The sequence below is a fragment of the Trachurus trachurus genome (assembly GCF_905171665.1).
Source record: "Trachurus trachurus genome assembly, chromosome: 6".
NCBI classification, from domain to species: Eukaryota; Metazoa; Chordata; class Actinopteri; order Carangiformes; family Carangidae; genus Trachurus; species Trachurus trachurus.
Genome location: NC_139897.1, coordinates 22,078,433 through 22,093,691, shown reverse-complemented (window position 1 = coordinate 22,093,691; position 15,259 = coordinate 22,078,433). Strand labels below are relative to the sequence as shown.

General features: G+C 39.6%; 1 protein-coding gene across 1 annotated transcript in view; it reads right to left on the bottom strand.

Moving 5' to 3' along the window:
- Positions 1–6,050: 6,050 nt before the first annotated feature.
- The window catches only part of necab2 (N-terminal EF-hand calcium binding protein 2), a gene marked incomplete at both ends in the record, with an annotated part of 113,308 nt that continues 104,099 nt past the window's right edge, over positions 6,051–15,259 (bottom strand). Inside the window, 4 exons of the mRNA XM_083972909.1 lie at positions 6,051–6,079; positions 7,874–7,965; positions 8,805–8,882; positions 14,282–14,394. Of these exons, the coding sequence (XP_083829035.1) occupies positions 6,051–6,079; positions 7,874–7,965; positions 8,805–8,882; positions 14,282–14,394 (312 nt within the window). The remainder of the gene's footprint in view (positions 6,080–7,873; positions 7,966–8,804; positions 8,883–14,281; positions 14,395–15,259) is intronic.

The following is a 15,259-nucleotide window of genomic DNA, read 5'->3' as shown; positions in this document are numbered from 1 at the left end:
AAATTTGCATTGATATCATGGTAAGTTCAGATCGTTCCAGATAATCATCAAGTTTGGAAGTTTTCTCCAGCCTTAGAGGAATGAAAGTTTTTTTTTTTTTTACTGTATAATCCAAACAAGATGATAATCTTGATGGTGTAAACAAATACAAGTAAAAGAAAAGTAGTCGGGTTAAAATCCAATATCTGCCTGCATCCCTCATAACATTAAAAGCATGAAGAAGTAAAGTTAAAGGGAATTTATGATTCATGAAAACCTTACACAAAGTTAGGTAAAATAATTATTTTCATAAAATTGTCAATACAATATTACGTATAACAACTGCTGAAATGTGGTGGCATTTCTGAAAGGCCACACTTGTTAATTAAAAAGAGCCTTGGTTTGACAGAAATGATAAAAGTATCACAAAATTATGAGACGAGATGAACCCAATGTACCTCCCTAAGTGTTCCTTATTATAACAGTCATCAAAACATAAATCAAACACTTGTGACTTGAGGATCGTCATGTAGGATGATTAGACTTTCATCAGGACATAAACGTCACTAGAGGATGAACGACATTTGTGATTAATCATCGATCTGCAGCAACCTTCCCGTGTGATGTGCGTTTAAAAAAAAAAAAAAAATCAAAGCCACAAAACAGTCTTCAGTTTTATGATTTATTGAATTGCATCACTCTACATCATCTAGAATTTCAACAAGATATTCTTTAAAGACCAAATATAATACTTGCATCCCTGCAATAAGTCTCTACACTTAAGAAGAGAAAGCTGTTTTACTGAAACATACATTAAGAATTAATATTTCATTAAACATTGCCATAAAAGTGAATCTTCATTCATGTATGCCATTTTTCTAGTCATATATATTTTATATAATAGATTTTAGTCTCTGTCTCCTTCATAGGAATACTAGAAAAGAAAGAAGGTAAGAAATGCACAAAATCCATTGAAGAGTAGCATGGCCTAATACTACAGCAAAGAAGTTACTGGACATTCAGTTGACATGCACTCAGTTAAAGGATAGAAAAGAACACAGCCATAGAAGGGAAGAGTTACGGCCCTGACGTTGGTCAACTCAGCTAATTCCTGATTGGCTCGGTATCATGTAACAACTGCTCTTGAGGTAAACCTGGTGGCACGCTTCCTGTCCACCAGCTTCCCTACAGGGGGTCTGATTTCCACATGCTCAGATGTCCTCTGCTGCTAAATCTTTTTTCTTTTTCTTTTCTTCTTCTTCATTTTTTCATGTTGTCAGGAAACATTCAATCAAGGCCTGTTTTATACTACATTTCAATGGCATAACTCTTTCATTGTATGACGAAGCACAGGTTGCACTGAGGAGTAGGAGGATAGAAAAAGAACAGGTTGCACAGTCTGAGGGACATTCAGGAATGTATCAACAGGTAACAGTATTGGCATACAGTTCACTCACTATCTACCTCATATACACAACCCAACCAAGCTGGTCACAATTTACAGGAAAGAAACCCTTGATTAGAGCCGTGTGGGCTGCATCCAGCTGGGCACTCGGTTACTGTTAATACTATGGCTATCAGTGTGGTAAAGTCACTGACATGTAAACGTCAATCCATGCATTATGGCTTTATGTTTCTAGTCAGAACACAGCAGCTCCTTCTTGGGCGCAAACAAGATTTGACACAGTTTTGAGTGGCACAGAAGTGCAAGTAGTGTGATTTTTTTTTTTTTTTTAACAAGCTAAAGGTTTGTGGTGCTCTGTGGAGTTTTCTTGGCAACAGAAAGTTGTTCTGTCATTAGGTTAGCTGCAGAATATGGATATTATATTTGTTAAGTACATTGATAAACAAGTTCCTTGGCGGTGTTTGTGTTTTATGATGATAGCAAGTATTATCCACCTTGTAACTGCAATGTGCACAGGACACTCAAAAGATTCAGACAGCCAGGGTGATGCTAGAGACAGGCTACTAACAAAGCTTGATGCCAAACTCGGTGCACAACAAACTTCCCATCTGAGTTTGGGTTTCTTCGATGTTTCCTCTGATGCTAACCATCTTGATGCACTGCTTTTTCACCGGTCGACACTTGTTTTGGCGGGATCTAAAGCTAACTTCATCATTCATCTCATTTAGCTGCAGGTTAGCGCCAGGTCAGCTGAATCTCTGCGGCTGCAAGTTCCGGTTTAGCTGGGCCCGCAGGAAAACCGCAACTAAGCTAGTCAGATGCCAAGCGACAGAACAACAGCCCTGTCCATGTTTATCCATAAGGTCTGACACACATGTTGGATGCATGAAACTAAAACATTTGCAAAGTGTTTTATCTTTCAAATCCAGCATTCTTTATACCCATGTTTGCTAGCCAGCAGCTTTCATCTTCTTTGAGTTTGCAGGTGCATTGATACATTTCTTGGTGCTTTACCACTAGAAGGTATTGATTAGCGAAATAGGATGTAAGAATGGGGGAGCAAGAATCTCAATGTGAGTAATGCCCAAACACAAACTGGGGGTCATTTATAAAAAAAAATTGCTCCTCCTAAGTGTTACCAATGGTTAAGAAAAACAAAAAAAACTGCACAGAGTACCACCGAAATTAGTATAGCTAGATATGAAGCAGCAACGCCTTTGCATGCCTGTTCTACGAGCCTACTGTAATACTAATCTATCGTATAGTATTGATAATATTCAGCACTTCCACATTCCACACAGTCCTGCCCAACTCAGTGCAGCCCAGAGCTCTAACAGAAGGTCATGGTGCTAGATCAACATTTGTATCAGTGTAGCTGTATCCCCACTCACTGCTACCACAGTACTGGCAGATGACAGACTGGCTGTCATTCACAAATGATACGAGAGCAAATAGAGCCAACAGTGAGGCGGATGGTAAGATGGCACCTTCGGAAGTAGCTATAAAGAGCTATAAAGGAGTGTGATTCTTCAACAAATCTTTAACCAGATAAACAGTTATACTATATATCTCTAAATACTCTCATCATACTCAATAAACTCTAATATACTGTATCTTTAAGTCACAATATTCACTCATTTTTTTACATTGTGCTTTCTGTATGAAGAGTCTGAGAGTCTGATTGTGGTATGGTGGGTTCATAGTGGTGTTCGTGGTGGTAAGGTCTGGTGAGATTTTGACCTCAGTTCATCCCAGATTTGGATCAAGATCAAGAAAGGTGGGTCTGATCATTTTCCAACAAATCCAATATATCATATACCATGTAATGGACTGAAGAAAGGAAGAGGTTGCCAGTTCAGTCGATCCAAAGACAAATAGTGGTTTCTATTGCATCCACTTGCATGGGTTAGGATTATAGATGGAAACTTGATCCATCAGAAAAACTCAGCACAGAAGGTCTTTTATTATAAGGAAGACCATAGTTAGACAATTTTTTTTGGCACATAAGAAATATTAGATGAGCCTCATTTCTTGAGAATGGTCTTGAAAGACCGACATGATGATCAGACCCATCCTAAATTTGATTCCGACGATTCACCAGCTGGGATGCAGTTCAATGAGGATTTTCGGCAATGTCTTCCTGTTGAGTTAGTAGATTGTGAGACTCTTCCTTCCCTTACTTTTCTTTTTTTTTGCACTTAGTGTTGGGGTCAATCGTGGCATTATACATCATCATTGTGTGTTAGAAATGTTGATGCAAAGGTGGTTGATCTATCAGCTACAGTATGCTTATGCTTAGTGGTGTAAAGTGTTATTTTGAAGTCAATGTTGTTTTTCCTGTGATGTGTTGATAACTGAATAAGTCTGGTGTACAGAAATATAACGCTGAAACGTGAAGCTGTCTTCATGTCAATATGTTAATGCAACACAAGACTGATGCTGCGCAATCTTATACCAAGAGGCCTGCACTGAAAGACCACTTTAGTGGGCAATTCCCTTTTTACCGGGAATTTACACCACATCAAAAAAAGAGAGGGAGAGAGGGAAAAAAAGGGAAGCCACCTTTTGAAAACCATTAAAATCTCCTCTAGCATGTGGTGATGTTTAAGGCTTTATATTCAATGTCATTTAGATGGGTGTATCTGTTTCTGATGGTAGGTATTCTGATTCAAAGAAACTGTTAAGAGAAGCTATACAGCACCTATAAAGCTACTGCCACTTCCACTGAGGAAAAATGTGCACCATAGCACTAAAAGATGTCAATAAATACAAATATAATCATAATAATCAGAACAACATTTGCATTATGTACAATCTCTACTAGACTTACACAGCTAATATAGGCTACCCATTGCCAATTCAGACAAGGAATACACAGAGAGAAATAAAACGATGTTTAGCTGCATGGGGATCGGTGGTGCTGCCTTTTTCCTCACAACTTAGTCTTTTCTGTCTCAAGGTAGCAGCAGACTCTTTCCTAAGTCAGAAATTATCCTTTGACAGCAAAACAATAGATTCCTCTCAGCTCTTTAATGACCCTGATGTCAGTATTCAAAGATTCACCTCTAAACCCCATAGCGTCAAAACAAAACGAAACAAAAGCTACATGAAGAAATATAACTCCAATTGTTTCTGCATGAGCAGGATTTTTGTTGCTCATGATAATTCTGTGTTTAATTAGGCTACTGTGTTTAAACGTAGCAAATAAGGTCACATCTTCATAGACATTAGTCCCACAGCAGCCATTGTGAAGTTCTTCGGTTGCAAAAACTAGCTAATCGCACAACAAATCAAATGAAAACATGAAAGAATTGAGAATTGCATTTTGTCGTATGATGATAATATTCAGGTTGCTCCCAAAATCAGATAATAGCATCATACTGTACACTCTGTGTTTTCTGAGCATACCCAACTAATGTTCTGACACTTTCTTATTGGAGCATTGGAGATGTTTTATTTTTCAGATTCAAAAGATGTGAGATGTTGTATCTGCTTCTCTTGTCTAGTTCAGATTCCTTTGCCTTTAAACCCCCCACCCCCACCCTACAGATAAAGATGAGCTTAAATTAAGGCTAATAAGGTATTAAGCCTACTCCAGCCAGCTATGAGAATCTAGCAGTGGTGCATATAATTAAGTTCTTGTTTGAAATTATTGTTTGCAAGTTGAGAATATGAATTAATTTGTTTTGAACATTATTTATTTAATATTTAATAATATTGTAGTAGCTACTAGGCTATATTAAACAAAGAACCTTGGTTACACATTAAGTTCCTGCGATAGCCTCTTGTCCATGTCCAAGCATAAAATTTAAATTGCGCATGTCCAAAAAGTCATTCACTGCTTCAAAACCCTTTTTTCTCCTGTAATATATTTTTTTAACTCAGGGACATGGGACGAATGACTCTGACAGGCAGCTAGCTAGTGAGCAAGCTAACGTTCAAGCGGATTTCAAGCATTCAGTTCCCAAGACTGAAGCTAATCTGGCCACTTACTTACTTCGTTACTTAGTCAACATGCAGATCGTGACTTCAGAATGGCTGATGTGGGAATAATGTCCATAGCATTTGGTCATTTACAAAACAAATTAATATAATTAATTGAACAACTCATAAATGAACAAATGCAGAATGAGCAGGTGGTTTGAACTGACGGCTACATGGATGTGCTTTCTGTAGCCTGGTGAATTCAACTTTTATAAGTGTGGGGGGGGGAAAAACAAAGTAAAAATGTCACATTCCCAAATGCTCTATCCAAAATATTACTGCTACATGAAAAACTCAACCCCGGGGTTCTTGCTACATGACTAACTCCACCTTTAACCAGTGGCTCAGAGCTACTTGAAACATGAGCGTGAAATAATCCAAAATCTGGAACCAGCAAACTACCATTGGTGAGATGCAAACGCGTTTTTAGTAGTAACCTCACATTGTAAAATGCATTGTTCAATTTTCACTGCAGTTGACACCATTCATTTGCACTGTGTAAACATGTACTTACAAAAAGAGTTGAGGAATGTGAGGAGTGAAAGAGGAGAGAGGAGAGGAGCGGGAGTGAGAGTGGGTGAAATGCAGAAGGAAAAAGTTTCAGGGACGGAGGAGGAGGGGTAGTTAAAGAGGAAATAGGGAGCGACCAGGAGTCTTGGCGTGTAGTTGGATATCTTCATGCTCAGTCCCTTTTCACACTGCACCAGGCGGCTGCAAATAGAGAGAGAGAGAGAGAGAGAGTGATGTGAGAGAGAAAGAAAGAAAGAAAGAGATTGAACAGAAAAAGATCCGCAGAGGGGGAGCACAGGCAGAAAGACGTGTCGGGGAATCAGAGGAAGCAGATTGAATAGAGAAGAAAGGAGACATTTGGCAGAAAGAGGATGGAGTGTGAGTTTGGAGAAAGAGAAGACCAAAGGGCGAGGGGGGGGGGGGGGGGGGGTGGAGAGAGACGGATAAAAAATGAGAGTTGGATAAGAAAAAAAAAAAAAGAAAGAAAGTAGGATGGCAGTCTGCCAGGCTTCACCTCAAGCCATTGGCAGTCTGCATCTCGGAGCGTGGACAAGCGCCAGTGTCAGTTGTTTTAAATGATGCCATTTTCAGAGCCAGGTTCCTTTAGCTGCATCTAAACTTCAAGTAATTACACAGGCAGCCTCCCTGACTCCACACTAATCTGCTTCTTTCACTTCTGCTCTCTCTCTCCTCCCTCCCTAGTCCCTATACACCGAATCCTGCTCTGTTTTCTTCTATTGTTTTCTATTCAGTGACTCTGATAATTGGTTATTTATTAAAATTATTTCTCTGCTTCACGATTTATTGTCTGCTGCTACTCATTTGTCGTACAGATATTAATTCATTTGTCACAATGTTTGTCATTTGCTGCCTGAACATATATTCCTCATTTACTGTATCACCTTAGCTGTTCAATTCCTCTTCTATTTTTTTTGTGCCTCATTTCACATTATGTATTTGTTGAACTGTTATGTCTATTTTTCATTGCTGTGTATATACTGTACACATACATACTATATATAGTGATTGTTTTTTTTAACTGGCTTATCTTTCTCCTTCCTTTCTTCTTGTTTTTACTTGATATTTCAATATGCTCAATGTGCCTTAAAATTGCCCACCGGGAACAAAGAAAAGTTTTGAATTCTAATTACCGCAGCAAACATTCAAATGAAATGAATCATTCACTGATTTTAGCTTCTCATGAGGTTTTGCTGCTTTCCACTGGTTTACATTTTTATTAAATTAAATAAATTTGGGTTTTAATAAACTTGCCAGTATGAATAAAATACAAATCATTACCACATTGCAGGCTCAGGCTGTCATAAAAATCCATGACATACTGTATATCCTCTTAGGTTTTTCATGTGCGGCCATGAGTCAGTGGACTGTCCTTCCCACAGAATTTATCTTGTGTACAAATTCCTATACATTTTCATGCTTATCAAAGCACTGGTTACTGAGTAAGCAAGCCTGCACACACTGTTGAGTTATGTGAGTGTGTATGTAAATGTGTCTGGTTATTGATATGTGTATGAGTGTGGTTTTTAGATGAGGGTGAGGATAGGGATGGAGATAGTTGGACTGTTGTCTATGTATGTGCTCGTGTTTGAATGTGTGATGAGAGTAAGAGAGAGTATGAGCTGTTCATCTACGCTCTATTGTGCATTTCATGATTTGGTGCTCTTGTTCCCTGCTTTTGCTAGTTTATTTTGTCTATTTTTCAAAATATTATTATTATACCAGATCATATCACTTTTATATCCACGATCTTAATATTATTATATGTTCTTACCTGCCCAGGGACTACCGGTGGAAATTAGCAAATGTTGCTACAACCTGGCTCAAGGCATCTTCTCTTGTCTCACAAGATTAATGTTTTTGTGCATTGTCCCTGTTTTAAATAAATAAATTCCTATCCTATATGTGGAAACTTAATATGGTATGAATTAAAGTTCAATAACAGTACATTGTGTAGTATTTTATTTTACCACTGACCTGGCACGGCTACAGAGGACAGGGTCTCCGGCTGCAACAGTGTGTCCACCTTCACATGCTGAAAGGCCTTATTGGGGGGCGACTGGAGGTGCCTGCAATCGGAGGAGAGGTGTAAGAGAGCACACATGCAGCTTTACACACAGCATGACTGTACCCAACAACGGTCGCACACATCTGCAGCCGCTCACTAGATGCACACAGGCACACACATAGCCTCAAACCGCTTAGCGCGACCCTTAGCCTTTACTGTAAGAGTTGAAATATTAATGGCGGTGAGATGCTGTGAGCAGTGGAGCAGAAACTCAGATCAGCAGGCAGCTACATCAGCAGCCTCTCCTCATGCCCAGCACCAGCACCATCACTAAATCATGACGACCTGACGCAACTTGAGTGCTTCAGCAACTCTGTGGGGGGAGCGAATGGCTGAAGAATGCTAATTAAATGTGGATGGAGGAATTTTTCCAACAGGCTCATGACAGTAATGGAAGAAAAGTGAGCGCTCTTTTTATTTGGCAATCACCAATCAATGAAAACAATGGCAGGAGGGAACGGCACGCTCAGCTCCAAAAACTTTTCAGTGGAGGCAGAGTGCTGACTCAAAGACATTTTCAGAAAGAAAATGAATGTCCACACTCAGTAATGACTTTTAATACTTTTAAAGTGGCGCAGCACCGGGGAATTAAACATTTTACAAGAATGCACCTTCTTCGGCATTTACACACCATCTCTCTCTGTCTGCTGCTTTGGTTCATTCTTCGTATCACAGCTGGAAACCTACTTTCTATGCATTAAAACTTCTACGAGATCTTGCTCAAACAAGTCAGATAAACTCAAAAAGTTCTTAATACCGCCTGAGTGACAGACATCAGCGAGGAGCTTAGGTTTTAGATTGAAATGTTCCCTTTTAAGGTGGATGTGATTGAAAACTCACCTCTTCCACTCCTCCTCTCCATCCCAGAACTCGTAGACGACAAAGGATAAACTGTCGGGCAGACGCACCGCAGTCACACTGGAACAGAGACAGAAGGGGAAGGGAGGAAACAGAAGTCAAGAACACATTGAAACACTTTGTTTAGATATAAAAAAAAAAAGGCAAAACACACAATAATAGTGAGAAAAAAAAGATCACAGTTTACGGCACTAAACACCAAGATGAGGGCGTGGAGATGATATCACATCTATAAAAATGAGACTTGCAATAACACAGCAGAATAATGTGCGAACAGGTCAGAGAGAATGGGCACTGTTGGACGTTATTGGCCAATTCTATGAGGCATTTTATAGGGTACACTCTGCTGTAATGAACAAGGGCTCCATGTTGCCTCCAAAGGGGCGTGAATGTGTTGTGTGGTTTCAACACCACACTGGAAATAATCCACCGGGGATCTTTGTCTGTGTTTACTTAATAGTGTCACTCGCTTTTTCCAAGAGCTGCAGCAGTAAAACCACATTGATGTTGGAGCGTGGAGTGTGCACATTGGGAGGAGATTACTGTCTTCCTGGAAAGGTAAGTTTGATCCTGACAGTGTGACCTTGAGTTAATGTGCAACATAACTCATTGTCTTGAAGCACAGACCAACCAGGTTCAGCATTTAACATCTCATCATTAAGAACATTTTCAGTGTTAAAGTCTTTAAATCAGTTTTATCCATGTGATGCGAGTGGAAATGTTAAGAGGCACAGTTTGTGTCTCACAGACGACACAATTAAGTGCCATCAAAAAGCGGACATTAGCACCATCCCATTTTGGAGAAGATGGAAGATTTTTGCATCTACACCTGTTTTGTAATTTTCAGACTCTGAGCAGCAGCTGAGGTTGTGTTTACGCAGATGAGATGGTGCAGGGTAATTTGGGTATTTGTTTCAGCATGAAATTAAACTTGCATTTAGAACTGCTCAGGGTGCATCGTTCCACAAAAACACTTTCAAGAAGAAACTTTCAGATGCCTCAAAAATCATCTTTCCTGTATGCTGAATTTCACTGCTTTTACACGTTTTTCTTTTTCTGGTCCAGGTAGCTCCAGGTTTATTACTCTTTCCTACATTTGCAGCATTTTATAATGCAAAAACTACACATGACTGAATGAAAGCATTTAGAGAATGGAGGTTGAAATTGGATGTGACATTTTAAAAATGAAATACATTTTGTCTACAGAATATAAAAATGAAGAAATAATACTGAATTATAGTTTGAATTCATCTGAAATTATTTATACTGTACATCACACTGGCTTGACTTGAAACCCTAGTTCCCTAGTGACCATAGTTCAACCATAAACCTTTGCTTCTGAAAAACAAACTTGTGCAAACAGATTTTGTAGACTTTAGAAAAATCTTTTTTCAAAAAAAGCACCAAGTACATCACGACAAACCATGGCTAATTTCGACAGAATGATGACACCATGTAAGAGACTGAATGGTCATGTTTCATTCAGTGTTTTAGTAGGAGAGAAGTAAATACAATGCAATGATGTTTAAAGCGGTCACACAACAGTTTTTAGCTATGTTCTCAATTTTGCATAGTCCAATCATATACTAGATTTTGACCTGAACCTTATTTATTCAATACTGAGGTCCTTTTCGGTTGCCACTGCTTGTATTTCCCATAATCTAAAGATTGGATTTTTATCACATGGCCTGAGGAGTGTAGGATATGAAAGCGATTGTAATAAAGGCATCTGCCGTTGTACTTTTCCCCTTCACCTGTAGAGGGCAGTGAGGAACAAGCTGCTGCTGCCTCCCAAACATTCCCACTGGGCTTTACAAGAGGCAATATAAGTTATGCAAGCTCTGCTGGAGGATATAATAAAGTGTTTGTGCATCGAATCACACAGTCACTCTAAAAGATAATGAGCAGGGAAGACTGAAACTAAATAAACTTTGTAGATTACAGTTACTTTGTGCAAGATTAAATGAGGAAATGAGAGAGAAAGAAAGAAGGACTGACACACGGTGACACAAAAGAAAGGCAGCACACAGGAGAGAAAAGTCTGCAGTGAGCTAATGAGCAGGTTTCCTCCAACAAACCATCTCATGTTTTATTTACTTCAGCTATCTATAAACTTTGTGCTGCCTTGCCTCTTCCTGCTAAAGTGAGAAAGCAACAAAGGCACCGACAAACCAGTGAAAAGTCTGCTGCTAATAGCAGCCTTTGAATGATTGCGTTATTGTGAGTCTTCCACCACTTTGCACTATTTCTTGACCAGACTGATCAAAAGTTTCCATCCTCCAAGAGCAGAGTGTGAAGTGGGCAGGACTGAGTGGGACTCACAGAGCTGAAGACTTTATATATGTGTTAAAAAATAAAAAAAAGGCAGGTGTTATGTGTTCCCACAGATCTAGAGTGTTTGAGAATTGAAAATGTTTGAAAATGGTTAAAATATCAAAATTCAATGATATGCTCATACACATATTCATCAACTTGGTCTCAATGTATGTTAACACTTGTAAAATAAAGATTTCACTATGGTTTAATTGCCTTTTTTGGCAAACATTTTCCCATGATGGTGACACTGGATGAAACTCATCTTCTGACAATCATCCATCCCAAATATTATTTAGCATTGCATAGCTCTTGTGGACCAAAGTGGTGGACTGGCAGACAGGGTTGCACCTACAGACATGTTGCTGGCTTGGTGAAAAAGTTACGGTATATCAAATTGACCTTCAGTTTGATGTCTATATGCTTACGTGGATTTGGTTCATATCTACAGCATATTTCTCTTTCTGTATACTCACTTTTGTTTGTTATAAACCAGATTTTATTTACATTACACATAGAGATGTAGCTACTTAAAAAGGAACAAAGAAGTCCGGCCATGTATCTGCTGCTCACAGACCGGTGCTGGGATCAGCATCAGTAAATCACAAAGGAGCTGAATGTTCACAGATTTTAAAGTTTTTCAAAGGTCACAAACATCCAGCTTCAAATTTCTTACCAAAGCCTGTCCCCATCCCGTGACAGCTGAGAGAGACCAACTTTACTATCATGGTGTGAGCCATGGTGTGAACACTTCATGAAACAAAGATTTAACACCACTTGGCTTGAAAAGCTTTGCCTTGTTCCACTTTCCAGGACCTTGTAGCGAGATGATTTTAGGACGTTATTTATTCTCCCTATGGTAACCAATTAAAAGTTAGAATCAGGTTGTTGCGATTATAAATATATGGATTTATTCTTTTCATACTAGTTGTTGAAAACTGATCTTGATCTAACGATTCTTGTCCAATCAGAAAGTCGCTGCATGGCTTGAGCTCATTTTAGATTACACTGAGCAGAGGCACGTACAGCAGCAGTTAAATCCTTATGTTTATGTAGGTATTAGAAGATTGCCTCGGCTTTCCACGCTGCATTTTCTCCCCTTTCTTTCTGGGAAAGATGCCTTCATGTTTGCCTCCAGCCCACACAGACAGGCACTGAGGCTTTGAGGAGAGATTTACCACTGCACCACCATCTCCCTTCAGTTTTATGACTGACCTTTCTGTACTCTGAGGGAAGTTCACTTCATCTGTCACCTCGTGCATTAAGTACATCAGCTCCACATTCCTCCTTTGTCTTCCTGATGTGTAGTAGTTTTAGATGTAAAACTGACTAAAGCGCTGCGTGTGTCAAATAAGCCTAATGCCTCATCTTGACAACACACAACCATAACGATCCAACTTGTTATGCAACATCTTAAGACAAGTGACTGCACCAGTGATGATTTAGAGGTGTTATACTTAAGGAGCAAGCACTTTACTTTTGTTTTCTCCTTAGTTCGGATTTTTCACAAAGATTTGTTTTCCGTTCGATGGCAAAGATTGTTTTTTGTCGATTAATGAGTCTTAGAAAAACCTAATTGCATCAACTATGATTCAGTGCTGTAAAACAATAGAACAAGACGAAGAAATCAAGGAGCTGATGGTGGATATTTTTAAAGGGAAAGTTCAACATTTTGGCAAATTGGCCCATTGCCATAATCCCTAGAGTTTTAGCTGTAGGTTCGTTACTTTTAATTGTCGGTGCAAGCTATTTTTAGAACGGCGGAGCAGAGCCGCGAGCTGCTCAGAGCTACGCTACGGAGGCTCATGGGATTTCTTGGTTATCCTCATCAAATACACAATCCAACAACTCCAAAACGCTCCTGTGGACAAGTTGTGACCTGCACATTCACCACGCTATGAGATAATGACGGAACGTTAAGAGATGGAGTTGTTTTCGAGGTAAATTCATGCAAAACTGCTGATGCGTGTTCCCGTCATGTTAATTTTAAAGCTGCAACAGTCAATATAATAATAAATATATTAATCTCATTAATACCTATATGTGAAACCGCAGCTACCTGTTTCGGTAACCTTATAATTTTTGGTTTAATCCCACTGCTCTCTGCCTCATGAAGTTGTTTTCAGGGGAAACGGCCCAGCATCAAACAGCAGACAGACAGAGTTAGAGACTGGCTGGTAAACACAGTGGAGCTTTTAGCTGCTTAAAGAGCCCGATATTTCCCTCAGGAGTTCGTGGAAACTGAAGGAGAGCTAAATGGACTCTGAGTATTGGACTTTCATTAACATTCATTAGTTGTCCAGAAACATAGATTCAAATGAATGATAATGATGTTCTGTGTCTGCTAGATGTGTAAATAGGCAGCAGCTTGTGGAGACATTAGTGGTGACATCTTAAGGAGCTCTGCACGTTAATGTTATGTTTAAATGTTGTTTCTGCTGCCTCTAAAGGCAGATGCAATATTTTGTTAGAAGATGGAGTACGTTTTTTTTTTTTTAATCACCCAAACATTATTGCATGTTATGTAAATGTGAATACAAATGAAATCATATGCTAAAGGGGGTATCCAAGCCCTGCTCACTTATAGACCAATTATTCCAAAGTACAGACTGCAGCGAATAGTAGGAGAAACTATAATACAAATGCAAAAGTACAGTCGAGCCAGAGCATTAAAGTCTTGCAAGGGCATATGTAGAATATGACTCTGGACTGTGGATGCAGTATATTGAGTCTGGGATTTGGAGAAATCCCTCTAGATATTAAGAGTCTGAGGCTCCGGGGTGGACGCACATGAGGTTTATACTGTAGCGGCATGTGTATAGCTGTCTATAATACAGGAACAATATTATACAGCATGACATTACTATCTTTACTGATCTAAAACACCTGTATATCATTTCTGTGTGTGTGTGTGTGTGTGTGTGTGTGTGTGTGTGTGTGTGTGTGTATGAATGCTGCTACAGTCCAAAACCAAAGAAGGAAATAACCGAGGTTGTACTAAATAAAGAAGAAAACAGTGAGGACCTGACACTGGAGTGCATTAAATATTTAAAATGATTAGGGTTATAGTGCCGCACTCTGTGGCTGCAGCACTAACAGCAGCAGCAGCAGTTGAGAAAATGTGGAGCAGTGATAACGAGACTTACTGAAAGCAGTCTCTCTGAGTGGAGACGTTCTTCAGATACTGCTTCAGAGCCTCACAAAACTCGCCAACCTTCTTCTGGGAAACCACCATCTCCTGACGGATGAGCAGCAAGGACTGCAGACAGACAGAGAAAGAGAGAGAGACAGAAACAGAGAGGGGAAAGACATTAATATACTGTACATTTTCCGACTGACATGTTTCATTTGTCTCCCCCAAAATACATTTAGATTTATATGCTTATAATCAGCTTTGCCAGACACTTTGTGGAGGAGATTACTTCTTGGATTACATTCACTGCGTCTTATGTAGAGCTCCATGTCAGCATCAACATTGTCAATAATTAACCAGGACCACACAGGCTATAAAACTGATTTGATGGTGGCGGCTTTCTCTGGACCCAGAGGTCTGAGATGCATAAGAGATGCAACTGCAGCCGTTCCAGTGACCTACATGTGTTTGTGTGTGTGAGAGGCGTTTCTCCTTTACAGTACAATACAGCAGCTTCCTTCACAGCGTGTATCTCCGTGGAAAAGGCTGCAACCTGAGGAAATTATTGGTGTTTGTTTGTATCTTTGCCTCTGCAGTGGTTTTTAAACAGACGAGATGAGCGTCTTTCCTCAGCTTCTCATGTGCTGCTGTTACTGTCGCTCACTACAGTACAATTAAAAATTCATCCACTATGACCTAGATAACTGGGTCTCACTGAGACTTCATACACATTCACACACATGCAGCTCCAGCATGTGCATGCATACTTGGGAGGGGAGCCCATACATACTTGCACATCAGCTATACTGACACTACACACACTTCCCTCTCTCTCACACACACACACACACACACACATGCACACACAGTAGTAGACTATTGGGCTATCACTTCTTAATCTATTATTCACTGTTTTGAGAAAAAGCTGTCAGTGTCAGCCAGTCAGGTTTGTCAATCAAGCTGTCACACACACACACACACACACACACAC